Source organism: Schistocerca serialis, chromosome 3, assembly GCF_023864345.2.
Source record: "Schistocerca serialis cubense isolate TAMUIC-IGC-003099 chromosome 3, iqSchSeri2.2, whole genome shotgun sequence".
NCBI lineage: Eukaryota > Metazoa > Arthropoda > Insecta > Orthoptera > Acrididae > Schistocerca > Schistocerca serialis.
This window is the reverse complement of record NC_064640.1, coordinates 558426338-558452879: the sequence shown is the minus strand read 5'-3', so window position 1 is coordinate 558452879 and position 26542 is coordinate 558426338. Positions and strand designations below refer to the sequence as shown.

At 39.1% G+C, this 26542-nt stretch overlaps 1 protein-coding gene across 1 annotated transcript in view; it reads left to right on the top strand.

Annotated features, from left to right (window-relative positions):
• The window catches only part of LOC126470455 (DNA polymerase zeta catalytic subunit), a 231430-nt gene that overhangs the window by 46180 nt on the left and 158708 nt on the right, over window positions 1-26542 (top strand). Inside the window, exons 8-10 of the mRNA XM_050098304.1 lie at window positions 16551-16824; window positions 24029-24214; window positions 24489-24630. Coding sequence (XP_049954261.1) covers window positions 16551-16824; window positions 24029-24214; window positions 24489-24630 — 602 coding nt within the window. The remainder of the gene's footprint in view (window positions 1-16550; window positions 16825-24028; window positions 24215-24488; window positions 24631-26542) is intronic.

Here is a 26542-nt window from a genome sequence, read left to right as displayed (position 1 = left end):
TGAGAAAATGGTCTCTGTATGTTCCTCAAAAGTTAACCCAGTGTTGCAGCTTGTCTTGAAATAAGAAAATGAGAATTATATTTTTACTTACACTTAACATTCATTTTGGATTCCAAGAATGCCATATTGGAGTCTTGGTGTAGATTTCCCACATCAAGGTTGTTCCCCATGCATGGCTATTTTTTATTTTTTGGGCACTCTGTGTACCACTGGAAGGAAGCAAGCAAGCTTAGGGCTTAAAATATTGTTGATGCTGAAGTCATGAGAGATGGGACACAAACGCAACAAAATCGACCATAGGCTTCATGAACCACCAATTCTGGTTTCTGCATTAAGCAATTTAGAGAAAGAATGAAGTACTGATGTGAGGATGGCCAGATGGGTGTTTGAATTGCAGTCCTTCTGAACGGGAGTCCAGTGTCTTACCATTGCACCATCTCGCTTGCTCTCTATGTACCCAATCCTCGAGAGTGATAAAACTTAGTAATATTAACAATAGGTTGTACTTATTAGAAAAGAAGATGTTGCAAAAATGAATGGTATGTCAAAGTAAGCATTGAAATTATGGACTTTGGATTTCTTCTGTTGGAAGAAGTGTCAGAAAAATGAAAATGAAGTGTTTTGTTGTAGTGATGAAAAGACCAGAATACACAGGAGATGTATCCATTGCAAACACTGTACTTGATATAATATAAAAGAATGAAGTCTAAACAAGATGATGACAGTAAGTTTCATAAGGTACTAAAGCCAGTTACCTAATGTTCCAGAAACTTTCTAATGTCTTGAGAGAGCATGTCTGTGTAGCTTTTTAGAAAAGCACTTTTGCTAGCAATTGTTTGCTGCTTTTATAATATGCAAAAAACAAGTAATTGGAGATACACTTTTGTAGTTACTATGAACCATCATGCATGCTTTAGCTGAAGTCACAAGCAGTTAATAAACTGCATAACACATGACTGAGAATTTTTAGCTTTATTCCAGTGCTTGCAAAAAATGAGTACAAACTCCACTTCCAACTGCAAAAATAAAGAAAGAGATTATTTTTACCCAAATTTGTTTTGCCACAGTTGAGGTAAGACCTGATTTTACATTACATCTTAAGTTCTCAGAATGTATTAACAAATACTTGCTGACAACACCACAATTGTGATTAAATGTGTTTGTGTAAAAACATATATTCTTGTAATAAGTCAGGTCTTGTTGAGCTAACACAAGGAAGAAAGGATATTTTTATTTTTATGTTCCCATTTCATACCATTTTTGCTCTTCTCACCCCATTTCTCAATTTGCCACGTTTTATGAGGTTCGTTTGTAAAATAAAGAAAATTTGCACATATACCTTGTACAATGTGTCAGTGGTAGCGGAACAATCATTTTCTGTGCTCAGTATGATGTATAGATATTTTTTTTGTGTGTGTGTTTGTGTGTGTGTGTGTGTGTGTGTGTGTGTGTGTGTGCGTGTGTGTGTGTGTGTGTGTGTGTGTGTGTGTGTGTGTGTGTGTGTAGTTCATGTGGCAAATCTGTTTATGTGATGTTCCGAAAAACTTGTGCCAATTAACAAGAAAATTGCAATTGTTGAGGCCTGTGAAAGTGAGATATGTGATTTCATTTTTGAAGGCATAAGGTGATAGACACTGCAACATTAAGCATGGATTTGTAATAGTAAATGTGGTCAGTTTCTGGTGGTGGTGTTTAATATTTAAGAACAGACAAACCAATGCCTGTGTCAGTGAGAAATTTTAGTAACTTTCCATCATCATGGATGCTTTGGGAAATAACAATGGACTGCAAAATGAAACAAAATCAGCAGTGTCCAAAACTGAAAAAGGATCTTGCTCGCAGTCATTGTGTGAATTCTATTTATCTTTAGGATGTCGTCATGCCCCTCTTAAACCCAAAAATTGCTCTGGGACAACCTACCAATGGGCAACTAAGAAATGTGTTGAATGCTGTGAAATGATAAATTTCAATATGTGCTCTTTTTTCATTGTTCTTGCCCATGATTGAAGCCCTATGTAAAGGAAATGTATAATGTTTTATAATTTCGTAAATTTGTGTCCAACAAGATAAGCATAATCAAGAAAATGATAGCATGTCGCTGGAACAGGATATTGATAGGTGACAGAAGATGGTAAAGTTTAATTGCAGTACATTTTTCATACAGTGTCTGATCAGAAATATCTGGACACTCCTATGTAATGCAGAATTAACCACAAGATGTCATGAGATGCAGTGGTCAGGAGAGCTTAGTGACTTCAAACATGGGCTAGTCATTGGATGTCACGTGAGTAACAAATCCATCAGAAATATTTCAGCCCTTCCAAAGCTGTGCAAGTCTACTGTTAGTGATGTGATTGTGAAGTGAAAACCTGAGGGAACAACCACGATCGTCGATCATTGTGGACAGTAGTTGTAAAAAAATTGCATGAAATAAGCAGAAGAAATCAAAGATGAGTTCCAAAGTGCTGTAAGCATTCCAGCTAGCACAATGAATGTGCTTAGAAAGCTACAAAGAATGGGGTACAATGGTCTAGTAGCTTCACATAAGCCATACATTTCTGTAATCAGTGCTAAGTGACACTTGACGTGGTGTAAAGAGCAACACCACTGGAGTGTTGATGCCTGGAAACAAGTGATTTTGAATAATGAATTGGGTTATACCCTGTCTCTCTCTGATGGAAGGGTTTGGGTTTGGTGAATGCGTGAAGAATGTTACTTGTCATCACGTGTAGTGTGAGCAATGAAGTACAGAGGAGATGGTGTTTCACAGTACTAGGATGTTTTTGTGTACTGCTTTTATTAGAGGATCAGTCCGGAAGCAATGATTATATCAGCATAACAATGCACCCAGGCATAAATCAGCATCTGTGAGTCAATGGTTTGTGGAAATAAAATTCCTGAAATGGATTGGAAATGGACTGGCCAGCTCAGAGAACCGAACAGATTTTAATGGAAGCCATTTGAAACGAGTGAGAATATCAGTTTCACTCTAGACCCCAGTGCCCAACATTGCTAACTTGTCTGGTTTCAGCTTGTGAGGAAGAATGGACTGCCATTCCTCCACAGACATTCAAACATCCCATTGAAAGTATCCCCAACAGAGTTCAAGCCATCAGAAAAGCAAATGGTGGACACACCCCATATTAATGTCCACTATTAGTTGTCCAAATACTATTGATCATATAGTGTATGTCACTGCTCAAAGTTTGCAATTAAAAAAGATACATGCAAACATAAAAAAAAGTTTTGCATCACCTCGGTTCCGAGAGTTTCAGAACCTATATAGAAAATTGAAATAAAGATCAACATAAACATCATTTCCACCCTTTTTATTGCTCGTGAAAACCACACATTGCATGCTGTACCACCATACAGCGAGATCTTCAGAGGTGGTGGTCCAGATTGCTGTACACACTGGTACCTCTAATACACAGCAGCACATTCTCTTGCAATGATGCATGCCTGTGTTCATCGTGGCATACTATCCGCAAGTTCACCAAGGTACTGTTGGCCCAGATTGTCCCACTCCTCAATGGCGATTCGGTGTAGATCCCTCAGGGTGGTTGGTGGGTCACATTGTCCATAAACAGCACCTTTAAATCTATCCCAGGCATGTTCGATAGGGTTCATGCCTGGATAACATGCTGGCCACTCTAGTCGGGCGATGTCATTATGCTGAAGGAAGTCATTCACAAGATGTGCATGATGGGGCCATGGATTGTCATCTATGAAAACAAATGCCTCACCAATATGCTGCAGATATGGTTGCACTATCGGTCGGATGATGGCATTCACGTATCGTACAGCAGTTACAGCACCTTCCATAAGCACCAGCGGCGTACGTCGGCCACACATAATGCCACCCCAAAACAGCAAGGAACCTCTACCTTAGTGCACTAGCTGGGCAGTGTGTCTAAGGCATTCAGCCTGGCTGGGTTGCCTTCAGACACGCCTCCAACGATTGTCTGGTTGAACGCATATGCAACACTCATTGGTGAAGAGAATGTGATGCCAATCCTGAGCAGCCCATTTGGCATGTTGTTGGGCCCATCTGTACTGCACTGCATGGTGTCGTGATTGCAAAGATGTTACCTTGCCATGGATATCGGGAATGAAGTTGCGTATCACACAGGCTATTGCGCACAGTTTGAGTTGTAACATGATGTCTGTGGCTGCATGAAAAGCATTATTCAACATGGTGGCATTGCTTTCAAGGTTCCTCCAAGCCGTAATCTGTAGGTAGCAGTCATCCACTGCAGTAGTAGCTCTTGGGTGGTCTGAGCAGGGCATGTCATCATCAGTTCCTGTCTCTGTGTATCTCCTCCATGTCCGAACAACATCACTTTGGTTCACTCCGAGACGCCTGAACACTTCCCTTGTTGAGAGCCCTTCGTGGCACAAAGTAATAATGTGGACAAAATTAAACCGCAGTATTGAGTGTCTGTGCATGGTTGAACTACAGACAACACGAGCCGTGTTCCTCCTTCCTGGTGCAATGGCTGGAACTGGTCGTCTGTAGGACCCCCTCCATCTAATAGACACTGCTCATGCTTGGTTATTTACATCTTTGGTCGGGTTTAGTGACATCTCGGAACAGTCAAAGGGACTGTGTCTGTGATATAATATCCACAGTCAATGTCTATCTTCAAGAGTTCTGGGAACCGGAGTGATGCAAAACTTTTTTTGATGTGTGTATTTCCATAAAGAAAAACTGCTAAACAAGAAAATCTCTTCCGCAAAAGAAATAGAGGATATGGCTAGCCTAGCTGCTAATCCTGCTTGGCAGCAACATGACGTTCTCTCTGTGAGCTTTATTGTCAGTTGGCTTGATGCCTCGTAGATATGGTAAGAATACTGGAAGACTCCTTAATCGCATCTGACAGCCTACAATTTGTCTCCAGTACATCTCAGGTGTGTTCTGTAGAATCCAAATGCAACTTTACTGGGAAGTCTATGAGAATGGACAAGCTGCACCTCTAGAAACCTAAAAACATGGTAACAGTGTTTCATCTCTGTACTTCTGGATATTAACACTGTTCCTCTGCCCAACAAACCGAGCAAGGTGGTGCAGTGGTTAGCACCCTGGTCTCGCATTCGAGAGGACGATGGTTCAATCCCACGTCTGGCCATCCTGATTTAGGTTTTCCATGATTTCCCTAAATCCCTCCAGGAAAATACCGGGATGGTTCCTTTGAAAGGGCACGGCCGACTTCCTTCTCCGTCCTTCCCTAATCCGATGAGACCGATGACCTCGCTGTTTGGTCTCCTCCCCCAAACAACCCAACCCAACCCTACAACAATGATATGAAGCTCTATATACCCATCCTGCATGATGCCTACCCATACCGAGACTCTGCAAAATGGCTCATTCAACTTTTAGTTGAACATTTTCTGGCCTATTATGAATTTTTGGCAGAAATTTTAAGTGAAGCGAAGAGGGCCAGTCAACACACAAAAGTGCGTACAAAACTGAGACATTGTAGGCCTGAATGCACCGGTTTTGATTAGTATTGAACACTACGAGTACATTTTCCTGTACATGTACACATTTCCAGTCGTGGGGAAATCTTGATGGCTATTTACAGTGATTGCTCAGATTTTCACTTCCCACTTTTCCCAGTTACATATCACTTTTGGGCACTAGTGATGTCTGTGGATTTCACTAGAGCAATTAACTTTAGATTAATGAAGCTAACACACTGAAGGTGTAATAGAACAATTTTCTCTCTTGATTAGCTCATTTTTGAGTAAGAATGCTTGAAATAGATTTTATTCTGTAACAACTGTTGATAACAGAAATTAGGTACTACCGGGTGGCTATAATTAAACTTTCCCTATTTAACAGGTTATAACACAGAAACTGATTACTATATGACTGCCAGACTTGGTAGCATTAATGTCTAGAGTAAGGAGTGCATGATTTCCATGTGTCACAGTACCACCGTCCAGCTCCAACTATGACCACCAGGTACCATGATCAGTCATCATGATTCATAGTCTCACACACCTGACTAGGCGCAGTGCACTTGTTGATGTGTCAACATGAGTTTGGACAAAAGTAGCACGGTATTATTGGTGAAGCTGTATTATCAAAACAACAGTAATGCTGCAGCTGCACTTCGAGACCGTCGTCAGCTGAAAGGACTATGGAAGGGTCCTCTGTCTCCACCTGCTGTGCAGAGCATGATGATGAAGTTCGAATCAACTGGAGAACTGGGCATCACTCCGGGAAGATGCCAACGACTGGTTGCACCACAGGTAGTTGATGAAATCACTTTTGTTATGGAAGACAGCACTGCACGCAATTCCCAATCATCAGGCAGTGCGCATGCTGTGTCTTGACAGTTGAACATCCTATAGTCCACTGTATGGAAGGTGCTTTGAACCATTCTCAAATGGTATGGATACGAGATCCATATTGTACAGCAGCTTGCACCACAGGATGCACAACAATATGTTGACTTCACTCTCCTCTTTCTTGCAAGGATTGAAGTTGACGAGGGCTGTCCCTGGACCATCCTATGGACAGACGAAGCTCATTTTTCTCTGTCGGGTAAGGTGAACACACAGGATTGCCGAGTGTGGTGATCTTCACCTCCAGTCACTGTGCATGAAGCTCCTCTGTGTGGTGAATGTGTCACCATATGGTGTGGCTTTACAGCTACGTTCATTCTTTTTTGAACAGGTTGGCACTCAAGGACCAAAGACGTGCAGTGTGACTGTCCAGTGTTACTGTGATATGTTTCACCAGCACGTAATACCCACCCTACAGGAGAGAGACGCATTGAACTTAACAGTTTTCGTGCAAGATGGGCCTCCACTGGACATTGCTTGTGAAGTTCACCTGCTTCTCCTAAACACATTTGGTAATGATAGAATTATCAGCCAATCGTTTGCAAATGCTTGTGTGGCATGATTGCCTGATCTGACTCTGTGTGATTTCTAGTTGTGGGGCTGCCTGAAGAACAGGGTTTATCAGGGGAACATTCACACATGTGCTGACCTAAAAATCAAGAGAGGTAGCCAGCATACCTATGGACATGCTTTGTTCTGCTGTGCAGAGGGCAACCCTGCGCTTTCAGACTCTTCTGGACACTGATGGGCACCATATGAGCCCCTTTTGTAGCAGTAATGGTACCAGTATGTAAAGGTATGATGTACCACAGCAGCACATTAAAAGTGTTTCAATTGAATTGATTCTGCCTTATTTCTCTTCCCCATGTCCGTGATATTAATGCTACCAAGTTTCCGTGTTATAACATGTTAAATAGGGAAAGTTTAATTATAACCATCCAGTATATTGGAAATGTGCATAATAAGTTTATGAGTAATAATGCCCCTAAAAATTATCTCATTTCATTCGACTAGCTTTCTTCGAGCTTATAACCTGTACAACATTCTTGTGGAATCACCTTATGCTTGCAGATACATGTCCTTTTGGTGTGATATGACACACACACAAACCATAAAATTCCATTTCAGTGTTAGTTCAGTACAAACACTGGACTTCTGTTCTGGAATTTAGTCCCTGACTTGTGATGCAGATACTGATTTTCATAGTTTACTGACCACATGTCAGTTCTTGTAACAAGAACACACTCAATTCCTTCGACTTTCATTATCCAACTGAGTTAGTGCTCCGTCTCTAATGCCGTCATTCAGATGTTAAACTGTAAACTTCCTTAGTTTCTACAGATGTTTCTCATAAGAATCACTGAGGCAAAGTCTAATTAATGTATATTATATTGTGCTTTGGCATGATAACTGCTTACACTTGCCTTTTGTTTTTTAATACATTTTTGCCAAAGAAATGTTATCAATTCTGCAAAATTTAAAATCGCTTTCTTAAATAATGTATCTAGTTGAAGAACTATCTTTGACTCTCTGTCCATTCCTTGAATACATTAGTGAAGGATGCATCAAGCAATGCCTTTAATATGAAATAGTGTGCTGCATGTGTCTAAACATGGAAATCAGTTCTGCTATTGACATGCAGTCTGTTACACAATACTATTCCATATTGGCAAGTGGTTTTAAAAAGAATACTAAGAAAAGCTACAAACATTTTTTTTTATTGTCAGGTGTGTGCAAAAGTCCTAACAATAGTTAAGTCATCATTTAACTTTTCCCATTTTTATGGTGTTTACAATTTCTTCTGCCTGTCCGCTTAGGAGGGTTTTACTGTACGCGCTGCACACAGTACTCTGTTGTCAAAGATATTTTACAACTCTGTGCAAGAAAGTCAGTTGCCTGTTTTAGCACTTTGTGGGTAATGCACACCATGTCCATGCCATTCCAAAAGGCATGCCTCCTGGCTTGTGACAGATGATGAGCACTAGAGTTGGTCAGCAGATCTGGCTGACTAGTGAGTAAGTTGGAGTGTTCAACTTACACATTTTCTCAGGTTGTCTCTGGTACTACTGTATAAGGCAACAATCAAGTTTAAAGCAAACTGCTGGAAATGGAGTAGGCAGTCAGTTGTATGGAGTAGAATTAGCCAATGGATGTGGAGTTACCAACGAGTATGCTCCAAACAGGCAATTCCTGTACTGTCAGATGGAGATATAAGGAAATGGAGGAAGTGCCCATTGACAAAAAAAGAGTGAACAAACTGTGTATTGTGGTGTATTTTACATGCCATGTAGAGAAGTGTTTCCTCTGAGAATACTATTGGGTTTGTAATTGGGGCAATAAATTATCTGTAGTTACCACAAAACAGTGGGGCTCAGTGACTAAGTGGGCAAATCCCAGGCTGTGAGTCCAAAGGTCTAAATGGTAGGGTTTGACTCACAATTTGACCTATATTTTTTCCTGTTACTTACTGCTTTTTTCACCTCTGTCAGTGATTTTGTGATGAAGACAACTTGACCTATTTGTGGAAAAATGAAGAACAAGTGTGTAGCAGTTGTTTGAAGAAACAGTTAACCAAAATGCTGTTTTTCTTCCTTGTATGGAAATGACAATTATTTATGAGTAACCATGAGTTTAATGCTAACTTCCTGATTTCAAAACCAAATAAAACCCATTTTATGAGTCAAATTTGTATTATTATTGATTATTAATGTGGACACATATCTAAAGTTTTGTTTTACACAGTTTTGAAATTCATATTAGGCAGGTGCCATCCTCATAGCCCATAGACTGAATAAGCTGATTTCTGGTGATTGCTGCTCTCTGGTTTTTTGAAGAAACTGGGGTCACAGTCACAGTGATAGTAAATTCAGACTCTTATGTGAAAATGCAGGAGGAATTTTTTTCCACGACTTGATGAATTGGACTTAGGGGACATTTGGTCCCAACAGGATGGAGCACCAGCTCACACTTCAAGGGCATAAATGGTTGTTTTGAGGGAACACAGCCCGGAGCAGCTTATCTCAGTAAGGGATGATTTGGAGTGGTCATCCTGCTCCCCTAATTTGGCCCCCAACGGTCTCTCTCTCTCTCTCTCTCTCTCTCTCTCTCTCTCTCCCTCTCCCTCTCCCTCTCCCTCTCTTTCTCTTTCTCTTTCTTTCTGATATCTTGTGTTTATGTCAACCATTCAAGGACCCTCCAAGACCTGAAGGCCAACATGCAGACAGAAACTGCCAACAACCTGCTGCTATGCTGGTAAGGATCATGAGAAACGTCAGAAATTGGCTTATTCAGCGTATAGGCAATGGAGGGCATCACCTACCTGATACGATTTTCAAAACTATGTGAAACAAAACTTTAGATACGTACCTACATTATTTAAATACAAAAATTCTGCTTCATACAATGGGTTTTATTGCTTTTTGAAATCAGGAATTTATGATGCTGCACCCTGTGTAATTGACCAGAACCAATTTGTTTTTCTTATTACATATAAAAATATGTATTCCACTGTTAACTATTTCTTTCTGTTTCTCATGTCAAATCTAATAAAATTCCTCTCGCTGTAAATTCAATCATGATCTTCAAACTTTTTAATTCCTTTATAAGAGTTTCACTCTTATAAAACAAAATCTGCTTACCCATACAAAAAGAGAGTTTTACACAAAATTCACTTTTATGAATTTGTACCTGGTATTTGCAAGCTATAAATTATAGAGACTTTTCCTGTTCTCTATGCTACTAATCCCTCTAAACCACAAATAAACACAAAAATTTCTGAATATCTTTGCATCCTAATGTACCAAGAACTTCTGGTGGAAACAGAAGGCAGACAGCTAGATATACCAATTTGAACTTCTGGCACTTCCTGTCCGTCCAGAGGGAGTTGGAGACTTGACTCAATTGTTCAAAACATCCACCTCTGGAAAAACTGGTTCATGACCAACACTAGTGAGCACTTCATGGAGCTCCATCTTCATTGTCTGAGTTTGGATTTGGTGAACCTGGGGAGGAATGACCCTCTAGGACACCTGTCATACTTCTGTTGCATAAACCGTAGCCTGACAAGCAAGGCCTTCTCTGGGTAGACCCTATTTTCTTACCTGATTATGACACTTGGAGTCTGTTGGTGGTAATACGAAGGCATCCTGAAAAGTAATGCCTCCGAATTTTTCATGTGAAAACTCGTAAAGCTTTTAAAATACAACAAATGTTATTAAAAATCTACATCGTCTATCTCATGCCTACATATTTATTTCTCGGCGTATTCACCCTGGCAATGAACACAATTCTCCTAACAAGAGACAAGTTTGTCGATACTGTCTCTGTAGAATGTTTGACTTTGTTGGCAGAGGCACAACCTCATCTCTGCTTGCACTACTTCAGCAATGTCAAAGTGGAGTCCTCCAAGATGTTCTTTAAGTTTGAAAACACAGTTCCATGTTACAATTCAGAGCCCTCTTGTGGCAGAAGGTTGCAAATGTGTAGACGTGAAGAATAAAGATGTAGAATGTTACTAATATTTGTTTTATTTAAAATGTTTTAAGCTTTTTCACATAAAAAAGTTGGAGACATTATTTTTCAACATGACATCGTAAAAACCCTCACAGTGGACTGGATGAAGCAATATTGAGCTCCCACATCCAACCCAACAAGACAACTTCTGATTTCAGTCCTCATGAGCCCACACAAACAAAAATAAGACTGGCAAGTAGTAATGGAACACAAGTAAAATCACGGAATGTGTTTTATTTCAAAGAGATATGGAGGAAGAAGGCTACGGTTTATGCAACAGAAGTATGGCAGGTGTCCTAGAGGGTCATTCCTCCCCAGGTTCACCAAATCCAAGCAAAGAAGGGAAAGCAGAAAGGTGGAAGGAGTATATAGAGGGTCTATACAAGGGCGATGTACTTGAGGACAATATTATGGAAATGGAAGAGGATGTAGATGAAGATGAAATGGGAGATATGATACTGCGTGAAGAGTTTGACAGAGCACTGAAAGACCTGAGTCGAAACAAGGCCCCCGGAGTAGACAATATTCCATTGGAACTACTGACGGCCGTGGGAGAGCCAGTCCTGACAAAACTCTACCATCTGGTGAGCAAGATGTATGAAACAGGCGAAATACCCTCAGACTTCAAGAAGAATATAATAATTCCAATCCCAAAGAAAGCAGGTGTTGACAGATGTGAAAATTACCGAACTATCAGCTTAATAAGTCACAGCTGCAAAATACTAACACGAATTCTTTACAGACGAATGGAAAAACTAGTAGAAGCCAACCTCGGGGAAGATCAGTTTGGATTCCGTAAAAACACTGGAACACGTGAGGCAATACTGACCTTACTACTTATCTTAGAAGAAAGATTAAGGAAAGGCAAACCTACGTTTCTAGCATTTGTAGACTTAGAGAAAGCTTTTGACAATGTTGACTGGAATACTCTCTTTCAAATTCTAAAGGTGGCAGGGGTAAAATACAGGGAGCGAAAGGCTATTTACAATTTGTACAGAAACCAGATGGCAGTTATAAGAGTCGAGGGACATGAAAGGGAAGCAGCGGTTGGGAAGGGAGTAAGACAGGGTTGTAGCCTCTCCCCGATGTTGTTCAATCTGTATATTGAGCAAGCAGTAAAGGAAACAAAAGAAAAATTCGGAGTAGGTATTAAAATTCATGGAGAAGAAATAAAAACTTTGAGGTTCGCCGATGACATTGTAATTCTGTCAGAGACAGCAAAGGACTTGGAAGAGCAGTTGAATGGAATGGACAGTGTCTTGAAAGGAGGATATAAGATGAACATCAACAAAAGCAAAACAAGGATAATGGAATGTAGTCTAATTAAGTCGGGTGATGCTGAGGGAATTAGATTAGGAAATGAGACACTTAAAGTAGTAAAGGAGTTTTGCTATTTGGGGAGCAAAATAACTGATGATGGTCGAAGTAGAGAGGATATAAAATGTAGGCTGGCAATGGCAAGGAAAGCGTTTCTGAAGAAGAGAAATTTGTTAACATCCAGTATTGATTTAAGCGTCAGGAAGTCATTTCTGAAAGTATTCGTATGGAGTGTAGCCATGTATGGAAGTGAAACATGGACGATAAATAGTTTGGACAAGAAGAGAATAGAAGCTTTCAAAATGTGGTGCTACAGAAGAATGCTGAAGATTAGATGGGTAGATCACATAACTAATGAGGAAGTATTGAATAGGATTGGGGAGAAGAGAAGTTTGTGGCACAACTTGACCAGAAGAAGGGATCGGTTGGTGGGACGTGTTCTGAGGCATCAAGGGATCACCAATTTAGTATTGGAGGGCAGCGTGGAGGGTAAAAATCGTAGAGGGAGACCAAGAGATGAATACACTAAGCAGATTCAGAAGGATGTAGGTTGCAGTAGGTACTGGGAGATGAAAAAGCTTGCACAGGATAGAGTAGCATGGAGAGCTGCATCAAACCAGTCTCAGGACTGAAGGCCACAACAACAACAACAACATGGAGGAAGTGTTGAGAAACTGTTACCCTTTCATATTCAGAAATTGCGTGGTGGCAGGAAACCCGAAATCAATGAACTGAGACTCCTCATACAGGAAAAACCTGTCAGTTACACAGTTAACTTGCATCCAGTCTTGTCTTACTGGTCTAATGCTTAACTTTTGTCATGTCCTGGAGAAATTTTATCTATGTTTGGAAGCTGTTGATTGATGGGAACCACAACTTATCATTTCACACTCCCTCCTCATTTAAAATTCAGGCTTTAAGACTATAGACACAGCCTTTTAAAGTGCCTTCCAGAGCAGTATTGATTAATAAAAGAAAAGATAAAGCTCTTGAATGTTTCCGGAGAGTCATGTCATCATCGTATATTGGTTGACCGGATGCATGACCACTAAATGCGTAAATTGGTTATCACACTTCACAAAGAGAGCTAGATTATTTTTGTCCTTGATCCACTGACTAACTTTGCTCTTTTGGCAAGCTATCACTGCAGCATAGTTGTAGTGTTGTGAACTACAATCTTAAATATCCATTCCCTCCTTTACCAGTTAACTAAATATGTCATTCATGAGGCTTATGGTGACTTTCTGGTATATTTCAATGAAACCAAGAAAAAACTCAGAAAGATGTATTGGCGTAATTTCAAAATCTGTGTCCACATCTCATAATTGGTCATCCACTCACAATGCACCTTATGAGTAGTCGAACAAAAGCTCATAGTATTTGGATTTCCATGTCTAGCTGAGTATACTCACAAATGAGGAGCTCATTGTGTATAAATGAGGGCAGTGAAGGTGTGGTACCTTTTTAATGTTCTGTGTGGATGAGGTGTTCTTTAATGTCAGGACTGAAATTTGCAAGCTTCAATAGACCAACAATGTTTCCTCCATTTGAGATGTCATTGTCTTCCCGAATCTGCTCTCCATGTCTGTGCAAAGCCAAACTTTTCCATTGCAAGTTATTTTATGCAGTGAACAGCTCTTTTTTTAGTAGATAGCACTATTTTTCCTTTGCGTCTTTGATCCATTTCTGAAGTTCTATGTCAGTCAGTCCTTTATTTTCAATGAGATTTCTCTTGAAGCACTTCCGTTGTGTGAAATTCTCATGATGATTTTTCATGTTTTCTTGGTGGCCCACTTTTTTGGGTACTGTAAATCTGTCCTCCTGCTCCAAATCAGACAATGGGATGCAACTTGGAGGACAGAAGAAAACACACACAAAAATGCCTATTTATTTTACAGAGAATAAACCAACCAGAAATGCATCACTTCTTCAGCACTATGATTGTACAATTTCCTTTTGAACCAACATCTGTTCATTTAGCAATTATTTGTCAGATGAAATGGTCCTACAGAGTTTTTAAAGTACATCCAACCATACTTAGCATTTGTCAGGCAAATCTACTACTGCTCTTGTCTCTTAGACAAACATCAAGAGTCTTAATAACATACAGAAAGTTCTTGTTGAAAAGTGCAAATTATTTAGGAATAAAGGAGACCACTCACCAAAAGGCAGAAGCACTGCATCATCAATAGGAACATAAACAAAAGGTATGGAGCTTGGCTAGCTTTTGGACAGCACTTCTTTTTTTAGCTGTAAGAAAAACTTGCACACAAACGCGGGCGCGCGCGCCCCTTCACACACACACTTTCTCCCAGTGTAGGTCGGCATTGAGAAAATATTTTCGCATTCGGACGAGAAAGTTGGTGATTTAAATTTTGTGAGAAGATCCCCCCACAGCAAGAAACACCTTTGTTTTAATGATGGCCATCCAAAATCCTGTATCAGGTCCATGACACTCCCTCCCCTTTTTCTCACTAATATTAAACATGCTGCCCTTCTTTGATCTTCCTTGATGTACTCTGTTGATCCTACCTGGTAAGGACCTAGTAATTACCTAATCAGCATATCATGACTGTAGCATATGCTAATATTAATGCAACTGCGCACAAAAACAGTAATACATAAAATAAAGGAAATGCAGCCTCTTACATACAGCAGGATGATGTGTGGCATACAGAAACAGTAGCTTTTGAGCTCTTGCTGTTTCTATGATGAAAGCACACATTCACACACGCAACCACAGAGAAAACCAAACACTCATACCTCTGGGCACGATGAGACTGCAAAATTTGCACATAAAATATTCACACTAGTTATTAAGGAGCCCTACAGTGTAATATGTAATCAAAACTGTGGGAGTGCTTAGCATTTTTTGCCTTCCCGGAGCATTACCAGATTTGAAAATGAAGGGAACTGCAAGAAAAATTCGTAAGACCAACTGTTGATCAATCCATAACTTTTAAAATTGTAATCTAACACTTTTGTACTGTGCTACTGATCCACACAACATGCACAAACCTATGTGCACTACAAAACTGTGTCTAAAGTACAAAAGTGAAGGGATTTTCTCATATGCAAACTCAATTCACAGATTCTTCACCTCCAAAATGGTAACAGTGCTGACATGCAAGCAAGGAGGTCATTTAGGATGTGTGTGGGGGAGAGCCTAGACATCTTACAGCTCAATGAAATTAAGGTTCAAACCCCAAGGATGGATTATTGAGTCCCTAGGCTAATTTTAGAATTGATGAGATGTGGGAAGACCTATACCTCAGATTATTTTTTTTTAAATTAATTTTATGAGGTTTTAAATTGACACCTAGCTTTTGTTAGTGTATACAGTGATTGTGTTAACAAAATATGTCTAAAATAATTGCTATCCTTAGGGCACCACGGACATCAAGACCATAACAATGATGTCTGGATTCCATTTTGTGTCTGGCAACATCCTGTTTGCATGCCTTAAAAACTGAGTCACCATCCCTGTGTAATGAGTGAGAGTTTGAGCTCAGAAAGAGGATAAGATGTTAATGTTATCCATCAAAGAGCTTTGGTGTAAGGTTTCATTGGGAAGAGATGGGACTGTTATAATGACTGAGTGTTGAGAAATGAGAGAGGTGTTTTCTAATTCTTTACTAAAATTTCTTTTTATAACCAAACCACTACTCTGTGTTAGCTAAGTGATCCTCCACTGTATAGAAAGTATTTTTCAATAGGTACTTTTTAACTGTCTTTTTACATAAGTTTGGATTAATAATCTCTCTAACCACTGTAAGCAAATTATTAAACAATTTTATTCCTTGGTAGCAATTGTTGCCCAGTAAAATAGACCATTTTTAAATTTTTTATCTCACTATTTTGTAATAGTTTTTATTGTGTCATTTGTCATAGTGTTTATCTGTGTTAAGTGTTATTGGTCTTTGTGTGGCATTTTTGATCAGTGTTGTATTTTAAATTCTATTCATTGTGTTTTTTGGTTATTCCTGTTCAGTTTTTAGAGCTTGTTGTGTTAATTTATTTGAACCACACTCCTCTTAATTTATTTGGTGTAAGTGCAATACTGATCGAGCAGCTTAACACCCTAAAGCAGCAGCAACAGCAACTGTGTATCAGCATCAAATGTCTGTTGAACCTTTACATTTTTCTTACACATTTTGTATACATTTCATTTCTTCAGTATCTCTTTCTGTTTGTCTGCTTTTATCCACTAATTTCTTTTATGCCAATATTTTTTATGTATCTTAATGGAACTTATATGAGGAAAAATCCATTCAGTTCTTGGGTTCTATTGATGGGCAGTGTGTTACACAATCAGTGGTCATGATGTAAACAATATTGTGAGTTATATTTGTTTCTTAATTTTGTAGACTGACAGTGAAAAAGAGGAATCTGGAAAAACACTTGAAGAAAAAACCTATGTTTACCCTGCAGAAACACCTGATGGTTTGAACCTACTGAATGCATCATTCATTGTAAACCATACAGACCCATCTTTATTGCCAGCAAATACTGGAGTCTTGATGCATGGCAGTCAAGGAAGGCCTTCTCCCAACAGTACTAACATTTTTAAAGATGCCATGTTAGTCAATATGCCTTCATCTGGCAGTGCTGAATCTTCTACCAGCACATCAGATATTTTGTGTAAGTAATCAACTTTGCTGTGATACTATGTAGTTATTTAAGAAATAAGCGATGGAACTTATCACTTAGTTGAGACATCAAGTTGTTGAAGGCACATAAATATGACTAAAAATGTTGATAAACTTATGTACAATGCCCTCTTCCAAAGTTATCACACACACACACACACACACACACACACACACACACACACACACACACCTCTGCATGGCTACATAGTCCCAGCCAGCTAAATTGTACCAGAATTGCTGCTTCACTGGGGTGAGGGGTTCTATCCAGTGGAGTGGGTGAGAGATGAAAGGAAGTGGAGACAAGGAAGTAGAGCTGGAGAGAAGAGTGGCTTACAGCTAGGAAGGAGAAACTTTTGGTATCCTGAATAGGCTTGCAGTACCAGTGACTTCATTCTGGTGCGAGCAGGGAATGTTGCATGTGGCGCACGATAACATGGGTTTGTAGACTGTAAGGGGTAAGATAGAACATAGGAAAAGGAAGAGAGTGTGGCAGCATGCCCATGAAATCCACTACCACAGCACTTTTATTCAGCTCCAGCAGTGGCAAAGCGAAGCAAGCTTGCCACTGTAACCCACAGCCAGCTCCCCGGCCGGCAAATATTAACATGTTGGGCAGCTGTCAGCAGGGTCTCATCCACTTGCACCGTCTCTGCCATATACAAATTTTTCAAGTCATACCAGCTCCATGCCAGCGCACATTCAGTTGTCAGTGATAGGACTTTGTACTTGGACAGTTAATAGTAGTGTAACCTTGTCACTATTTGGCATGCAATTATCACCTGATGTAATTTTGTGTATGTAGTGGTTGTCAATAAAGAGTATGGGTACAGCAGAGAGGACTATAGGAATGCAGATTGAAAGAAATTGGGGTGGGGGGGGGGGGGGAGGAGTACTGGGAAAGGGTTACAGGTTGATGTGTGACAGAGGCTGGTGGAGATCGAGACCAGTAAACTGTATGCTTCAAGGACAATTCCCATCTACATAATCTGGAGACGTTGTTATTGGGAATGAGCGTGGGAGTCAATCCTATTCCCTGGGTTTGCTACCACTCCCTCCCAGCTCTTAGCCATCCTTCCCTCCAACCCTCCCTCGCTCTCCACACTTCCTTTTTTCCTTTACCTGCCCTACCATATAACACCTCTTATCCTTGCTGAACTACAGTACTGATACAACATACAATATATATGTATGTATGTGTATTGGTATTCTGTAGGTAGCTGTGAAGAAGGACCTCTTCTGAAATATTTGCAACATTTTTATTTTAGTTGTGTGTCTTTTGTAATATCAGTACCTCAGCTCCACATTTTGTTCTTATTTTCTCATTCCGTTATTTATATTCCACCAAGGACTTCCTAAGAAATAATTTATCCAGTGTGACAATCCCTATTTGATTAGACATTTTAGATGTCATGTAGCTCATTTATCATGGATCAGGAAATGCAACTAAAGACAAGCGATAAATGATAGAATGCCAATGGCATGGAGCCAGCTAAGTGTATCACTTTTAGTTTATCGTGAAGTGCCTGTGACAAAGTGGTCACTTCTGATACATTATTGGGACATACTGTTCTCTCAGTACCATCAGCTTTGGCCTTGAGATAGGGACACTTTCCAGTTGCTTTGATAGCTTCAAGAGTTTTAACTTGAAGACTACTTTCGTGAAATACGGGAGCGTATGGCTTTGAATGTAATCGCGTGTTGACTGTGTCACCGACATGCTGTTCCCTCATACATTCAGTTACATAAAGAAAGCATAGTGTCTCGATGAATTTGTCTTTGGTTTTCCGTACAATGAGCACTCATCCTGTTGGAAAATGGCTCACCACCATGCAGCACATTTCTGCCTTATTCATATCCTCATCTCGATAAGAAGTCGAAGTTGCTAAATTTCCAGTATACATCATCATTAACTGTTTAGAATGGAACAGCTGGTATCCATGGGATGCATACAGCTTTACTGCAGTCAGTGCTACAATACCCCAGTATGTGGCTATATATTTGATCTTGAATGTGATGTATGTCACATCTTCCAAACAAGATACTTCAAACCGAGGTACCTCTTTGTTGTGTGTGGCTTACTGTATGATCAAAAACATGTGTCAGTCTCTTCTTCCATTAGTCTGTAAGTAATTGTCTAGGTTATGCAGATATGTATTCATATTTATATTCCGATTTTGCCCATGTCTTGGCTGTGAGATATCAATGCGCACTGCTCTCACAGCAGGTTGTACTTTGAGTGACATGCTTTCTTTCGATGTAGCTACTAAGGGCATGCTGAAAAGCAATGCTTCCAAATTTTTTATTCTGTTCTCAGTATTGGTTGAGGTGTTACATGTCATTCATATTACTTGGTCGACTTTTCTTGCTTCAGTGATGGAAGTTGCACCCGTCTGCCACTAGAGGGCTACGAATTGTAGCATGTAATATGCCAGTGTGTAACGTATCTATGTTAGTGTGTGACAAACAATGTTCTGTAATTGGGTTTCTAATCACAGAAAATGTGCATCCAATTCGAAATCATAGAAAAATGAAAGTTGTATACAGTGATGACTCCAGACCACAAATGAGAGTTGCAACATATGAAACAATCTAATTTCTTGGGTCCACTGTCATCAATTATCCTCCATACCATCCCTACTGGCCCCATCCAATTTTAATCTATTTTCAGACCTTGAAGAACACCTTCAAGGACTTTGATAGTGATGAGGCGGTGCAAGAAGAGGTGAGGTAATGGCTCTGTCAATAAAGTCAAACATTCTACAGTGACGGTACCAATGAGCAGGTCTCTCGGTGGGAGAAATGTGTTCATTGTCAGGGTGACTATGTCGAGAAATGAACATATAGACATGTAGATTAAAGATGTAGAATACCAATGAAGTTTGTTGTATTTAAAAAGCTTTAAGAGTTTTCACATAAAAAATTCTGAGGCATTACTTTTGAGGCATGCTCTCGTACTCCATGTTCAACTGCAGTGAGCTGCATTGCTTCCTGGTCGGGTCTGACCGTAACAGTGGGATGTTTCTTATCTACCTTGTTCTTTTCCTGACCCCATTTTACCTGCAAGCTTAAAAATTTGTGAGAATAGTCTCACTCTCCCCTCACAAACCTGTGCAGCCAGTACACCCCGTTTTTTCACAATTTGTCAGTTATTTTTCTGTCTCTGTTTGAATTATAGGAGACTCTCCTGGGACTCTTCAAACGATTTTGCATTTTAATTTCTCAAGCATTTTCTGGTTATCCTTTTCTGATTTTTCACACAAAGCTGATAATAATTTTGCAAGGATACCCTTTTGCGCAGATTATTAGATATATTTGACATCCCCTCATTTGCATCACCACTCTCCATAAGTGTGACTGAATTTTTGGAATATACAGGGTGAGTCTGGATGAAAGGTAAATGCTTGGAGGGGTAATGGTATTGATGATTCTGAAGGGAAAAAAAAACTTCAAATAAACATACGCTCTTTTGTTAACAGTATCCAATATATAGCTGTTTGAAAACCACCATTTTTTACTGACCATTTCAGTACACACTTCTCGCTTGTCGTTTATTGCTCACATAAAGGAATCATACGAATGAGAGCTCAGGTCAGCAACACAGCTGCTGTCTACAAGAGCAGTGAAATGCATCACAGTTGTCAATGGACTTTTTGAACATCTTTCCTGGGGAAATGTACACAGTTAAACAAAATGTTAGATCGCAGTGTTTCATATACTAGCACCTGTATTTGACCTGTTTGTCATTGTCTTCATTAGTTTCCTCAGAAATGGTTAAGAACAGTACATATGTTCGTATGTCCTTTTTTTCCCCAGAATCACTAATACTATAACCCCTCAAAGCATGTACCTTTGCTCCTGACTCACCCTGTATTCTGTATGCTCTACCTGACCTCAAAATTATGCAATAAACTAATCAAACAACTACTTGATCAGGTAACTAAAAACCAACATCGACAAAGCAGGCATGTGAAAACGTCCAGTGCTGATCACATCTACATCTACATCTACATCTGTACTCCAAAGCCACCTACATTGAAAGCCACCCTTCTATTCCAGTCTCGTATTGTTCATGGAAAGAAGGATTGTCGGTATGCCTCTGTGTGGGCTCTAATCTCTCTGATTTTATCCTCATGGTCTCTTCGCGAGATACACGTAGGAGGATATACTGCTTTACTCCTCGGTGAAGTTACGTTCTCGAAACTTCAACAAAAGCCTGTACCGAGCTACTGAGTGTCTCTCCTGCAGAGTCTTCCACTGGAATTTATCTATCATCTCCGTAACACTTTTGCGATTACTAAATGATCCTGTAACGAAGCGCACTGCTCTCCGTTGGATCTTCTCTATCTCTTCTATCAACCCTCTCTGGTACAGATCCCACACTGCTGAGCAGTATTCAAGCAGTGGGCGAACAAGTGTACTGTAACCTACTTCCTTTGTTTTCGGATTGCATTTCCTTAGGATTCTTCCAATGAATCTCAGTCTGGCATCTGCTTTACCAACAATCAACTTTATATGATCATTCCATTTTAAATCACTCCTAATGCGTACTCCCAGATAATTTATGGAATTAACTGCTTCCAGTTGCTGACCTGCTATATTGTAGCTAAATGATAAGGGATCTTTCTTTCTATGTATTCACAGCACATTACACCTGTCTACATTGAGATTCAATTGCCATTCCCTGCACCATGCGTCAATTCGCTGCAGATCCTCCTGCATTTCAGTACAATTCTCCACTGTTACAACCTCTCGATATACCACAGCATCATCCGCAAAAAGCCTCAGTGAACTTCCGATGTCATCCACAAGGTCATTTATGTATATTGTGAATAGCAACGGTCCTACAACACTCCCCTGCGGCACACCTGAAATCACTCTTACTTTGGAAAACTTCTCTGCATTGAGAATGACATGCTGCATTCTGTTATCTAGGAACTCTTCAATCCAATCACACAATTGGTCTGATAGTCCATATGCTCTTACTTTGTTCATTAAACAACTGTGGGGAACTGTATCGAACGCCTTGCAGAAGTCAAGAAACACGGCATCTACCTGGGAACCCGTGTCTATGGCCCTCTGAGTCTGATGGACGAATAGCGTGAGCTGGGTTTCACACGTTCATTTTTTTCGATTCCCATGCTGATTCCTACAGAGTAGATTTCTAGTCTCACTAGGGATTCCATATGATCTGTGGTAGTAATCAAAGGCACCAGGACATCAGTGGACTATGTGAACATTATTGTGCACCACTTGCATCCCTTCACACTTGATGTCTTCTCTGGTGGTGATGACATATTACAGGAGGATAAGTGTCCATATCACAGGGCAAGAATCATACTAAAGTGCTTTGAGAAGATCATAGTGAACTCACATTGATGTCTTGGCCACCAAATTCACCTGATCTTAAACTGATCGAACACATCTCACACACCATTAGGTGTCAGCACTGTGTCCAGAAACCACCAACCCATAATTTACAGGAATAACGTGATTTATGCATATACATCTGGTGCCACACACCTCCGGAGACTGTCCAAGGGCTTGCCGAATCCATGCCATGGAACTGCATTACGTTCAAAATGTCGACCATTACACTGATAAGCAGGTTATTGTAATATTTTGGCTCACCAGTGTAGGTGGCACATATAGAAAAATTAAAGTGACCTTTGGAGAAAAGAATAGTACCTGTGTGAATGTCGACAGCTCAAATGGCAAGTCAGTACTATGCAAAGAAGAGAAGACTGAAAGGTTGAAGGAAAATATAGAAGGGCTATGTATACATATAGAAAAATTAAAGTGACCTTTGGAGAAAAGAATAGTACCTGTGTGAATATCGACAGCTCAAAGGGCAAGTCAGTACTATGCAAAGAAGAGAAGACTGAAAGGTTGAAGGAATATATGGAAGGGCTATGTATACATATAGAAAAATTATAAAGTGACCTTTGGAGAAAAGAATAGTACCTGTGTGAATTTCGACAGCTCAAATGGCAAGTCAGTACTATGCAAAGAAGAGAAGACTGAAAGGTTGAAGGAATATATGGAAGGGCTATGTATACATATAGAAAAATTAAAGTGACCTTTGGAGAAAAGAATAGTACCTGTGTGAATATCGACAGCTCAAATGGCAAGTCAGTACTATGCAAAGAAGAGAAGACTGAAAGGTTGAAGGAATATATGGAAGGGCTATGTATACGTGGGAAATGAACTTAAAGAACGTGAGATATTATAATGAAAGAAGATCTTGACAGAGCACTGAAAGATCTAATTCAAAACAAGGCAACTAGAGTAGACAATATTCCCATAGACTTATGGACATATTTGAGAGAGAGAGCCATGAAGAATTGTTCTACCTGACATGCAAGATATATGTAACACAAAATATCCTCAGACTTAAAGAAGTATGTAATAATTCCAACTCCAAAAAAAGTAGGTGCTGACATGTGTGAACAGTACCAAATCATCAGTTTAATAAGTCCAAGTTGCAAAAGACTAACATGAATTATTTACAGAAGACTGGAAAAAGCTGACAGAATCTGACCTTGGGAAAGATCAGTTTAGGTACTAGAGAAATGTAGGAACACACTAGGCAATATTATCTTAGAAAGATAAATAGAAGCCATGTAAACCTATGTTTGTAGTATTTGTAGATTTAGCAAAAGAGTTTTACTTCTTCAGTGGAATACATGTGTCGAAATTCTGAATGTAGTGAGGATAACGTATGGGAATCAAAGGTTGATATACAACTTGTACAGAAACCAGATTGCAGTTATGAGAGTCAAAGGATGTGAAGGAAAATCGGTAGTTGGGAAGGTATTGAGACGGGGTTGTAGCATATTCCCGAATTTATTCAAACTCTGTATTTCCCATCCCATCATCTCATTCTGTTTATTTGTGGTAGGTCCTTATGCATTCTCCAAAGTTAATTACCATGTTGGAACTTGTGTCAATCAGATTTTCTATTATTCAAGCTTATTCTTTAATTTTCTTATTGCATTGATGGCTTTATTGATGCTGTATCTTATTTTCTGCTTTATACCAAATGCAAACAAATTTAAAGACTAAAAAGAATTCTCAATTTTTAATATTGTTACTGTTTATTCTTCTTAATTTCCAATTTTTCAATTTAAAATTTGTATATATATTCACTGACTTGTTATTTTGACTAAGCTTTAGTTTTCTTCTGTTTTACTCAGTGTCTTCTCAAGACATAGATTTGGCTGTGCTCTTAGGAGATCTGGCAGCTGAAAGAAAAGTTGATGATGATAGCATTCTTGGTTCACAAAAAATTGATGAAGAGTCTGATGGAGAAGAAGAAGATGATGATGTACTTAGTCGATCAATGATGGAGAAAGTTGAATTTGGAACAGATGAAGATACTGGTAAGTATTTTGTTATGTACTGTCATTTAGTTTACTACTGTTCTGTGTTCTCAAAAGATTTAATAGAGTTAATTAAAATAACTGATAGATGTATTATGAGACATTTAGTTTCATTATTTCCATAATTTCTAAGATTTGTATTGTGTGTGTGTGTGTGTGTGTGTGTGTGTGTGTGTGTGTGTGTTGTGGGTGCACGCGTGAGGCAGCATGCACATTTTCATTCTCTCTTCATCTTATATTTTAATTACATAAAGCTTTTGTTGAATATTTTCAGGAATAAAGGCCAGTAAAAGTAGTGTACAGGACTCGAAACCAGAATTAGAAAATGAAGGAATACTGCTGGATTATTCTGCAGTTACAAAGCAAGAGAAAGACAAAATAATTGATAATAACAAAACAGATTTTATTTTTGACAAGTATGTATTTTTTAATCATAGTACATCATGTAGTGTCCTTCGCAGTGAAGAACATTTGTCATAGTAATTGTAGATGTAAGTTACTAGACATTTCCTCTACACAGGCTCCAGCAGACATTAGACATTAGGGTGAAATTTGGTGTATATGTAGAAATGAGAAGCATTCTGTATGGGAGAGGATTCATTATTGACACAAGCCTATGAGTCACATGGCACCTGATCCCAAACTTGTGAGCAGCTGCATTGTATTGTTTGTTCCACAACTTGTGCTCAGTGTGCAAATTTAGGGACAAACGGAAACTTCTCAGGCTAAGTAAACTGAAACTTAAATGCAGTTCTAGTATAGCAATTTATCACTGCACAAACTCTCTTGAATTGATAATTTGGTTGTGCTTGAACATCACAGAAGCTTATCAATCACAAGAACACCTTAATAGCGATTTGAATCACTTCACTTTTTTGGACTGCTAGTGGTAGCCAACACTTAATACCAAAAGCAGTTTTATTACATAAACACAAGCCAAACCACAGATGATGATGTACTCCTTCTTGGATAGAGAGCACTTCTCTGTTTGTATACACTGCAGGATTTTCTTAAGTCTCCAAACATTTTGCTGACAAAAGTTACTAAAATTTTCAATAATTTGTAAACATTAAATTAAAAATACTGGCAGGAGATTGAAAATGAGCTTCTTTTGACATACTTGTTCCTGGTGCATTGTTTCATTGTGCTGGCACTACTTAATGAAGTCCTCTATTTTCGTGTCGTTCTTCAAAAGGAGTGCTTGTTACACATCTTCTCCTCTATGTCTTAGTTGGTGTGAAACTTTACTGGCTTCTGTCATATTCAGATTTACCATGTGGTAAAACACAATATACACATGTTGTATCATAATTAACAGCAAACACTGGAATGTGAAAATACAAAGTAATATAAGTATAAACATTGTAGTAAACATGAGGTTGCAAATGAGCCATTTACAAGATAACTGTGAATGTATGGTTGCAAGTCGCTGCTGACTTCTGTTTGAAGTATTGCCATACTCAATACAAATGTATTTTAAATGTAAACTTTTCAATTACGTTCTCATCTAATTGGGCTCAAATTTCATTGATGGCTTACGTAACAAGAAATAAAATTCTGTTGCAGCACATTGCATGTTTCAGTTTACACTCATACATGTTAGAGTAGGTGTTCTGTGTGTCATCCATGCATTAGGATAAATACGGCACTCTTTTTTGCATTGAATTACAAATTCTTTCACCCACACACAGATCATCTCATAAAGCTTGAGAAGACTGTGTAATTCAGTGCTTTGACATATAATGCATCTATATGTTCTAAAATGAATATGTCAAACAGTGCATGTATTTTGACCTGGAATTTTCCATGTGGGGTCATCTCAGAAGTGAAGTGTGCTGCAGTCCTGTTGATACAGCATTGGAATCATGTATAAACAAGGTAAATGGAGGGTGAGAAAGAAAATTGCTGTCAAACTTGGAATAAATCGGTGAAAAACAATCGGGAGAAGGCCCTGCAGTGTAGTGAACCATAAACAAAGTGTTATATGCAAATTTGGAAATAACTATGTACCCATCTACATGCACAGAAATCAGTACTAGAGAAGATTTAGGGGAAAAATATTGGTCAAAATATGTGGTGCAGATAAAGAAACAAGTGAACTAGTACATAGAGTAGAAAACAGATGACAGTTTGAACAAGGTAGATGACAACAAAGACTGACAAGGTTGCATGTTATAATGTCATTAGGATTATTTTTCTTTTTTTAAAGACACTCATAGTTAAAAATAAAGAAATATAACTCTGGGAAGCCTAGCTAACAACATTTTTTGAATGCTATATTGCTCTTTTTTTAGAGACCACCACATTTATATCGTATCTGTAGTATTG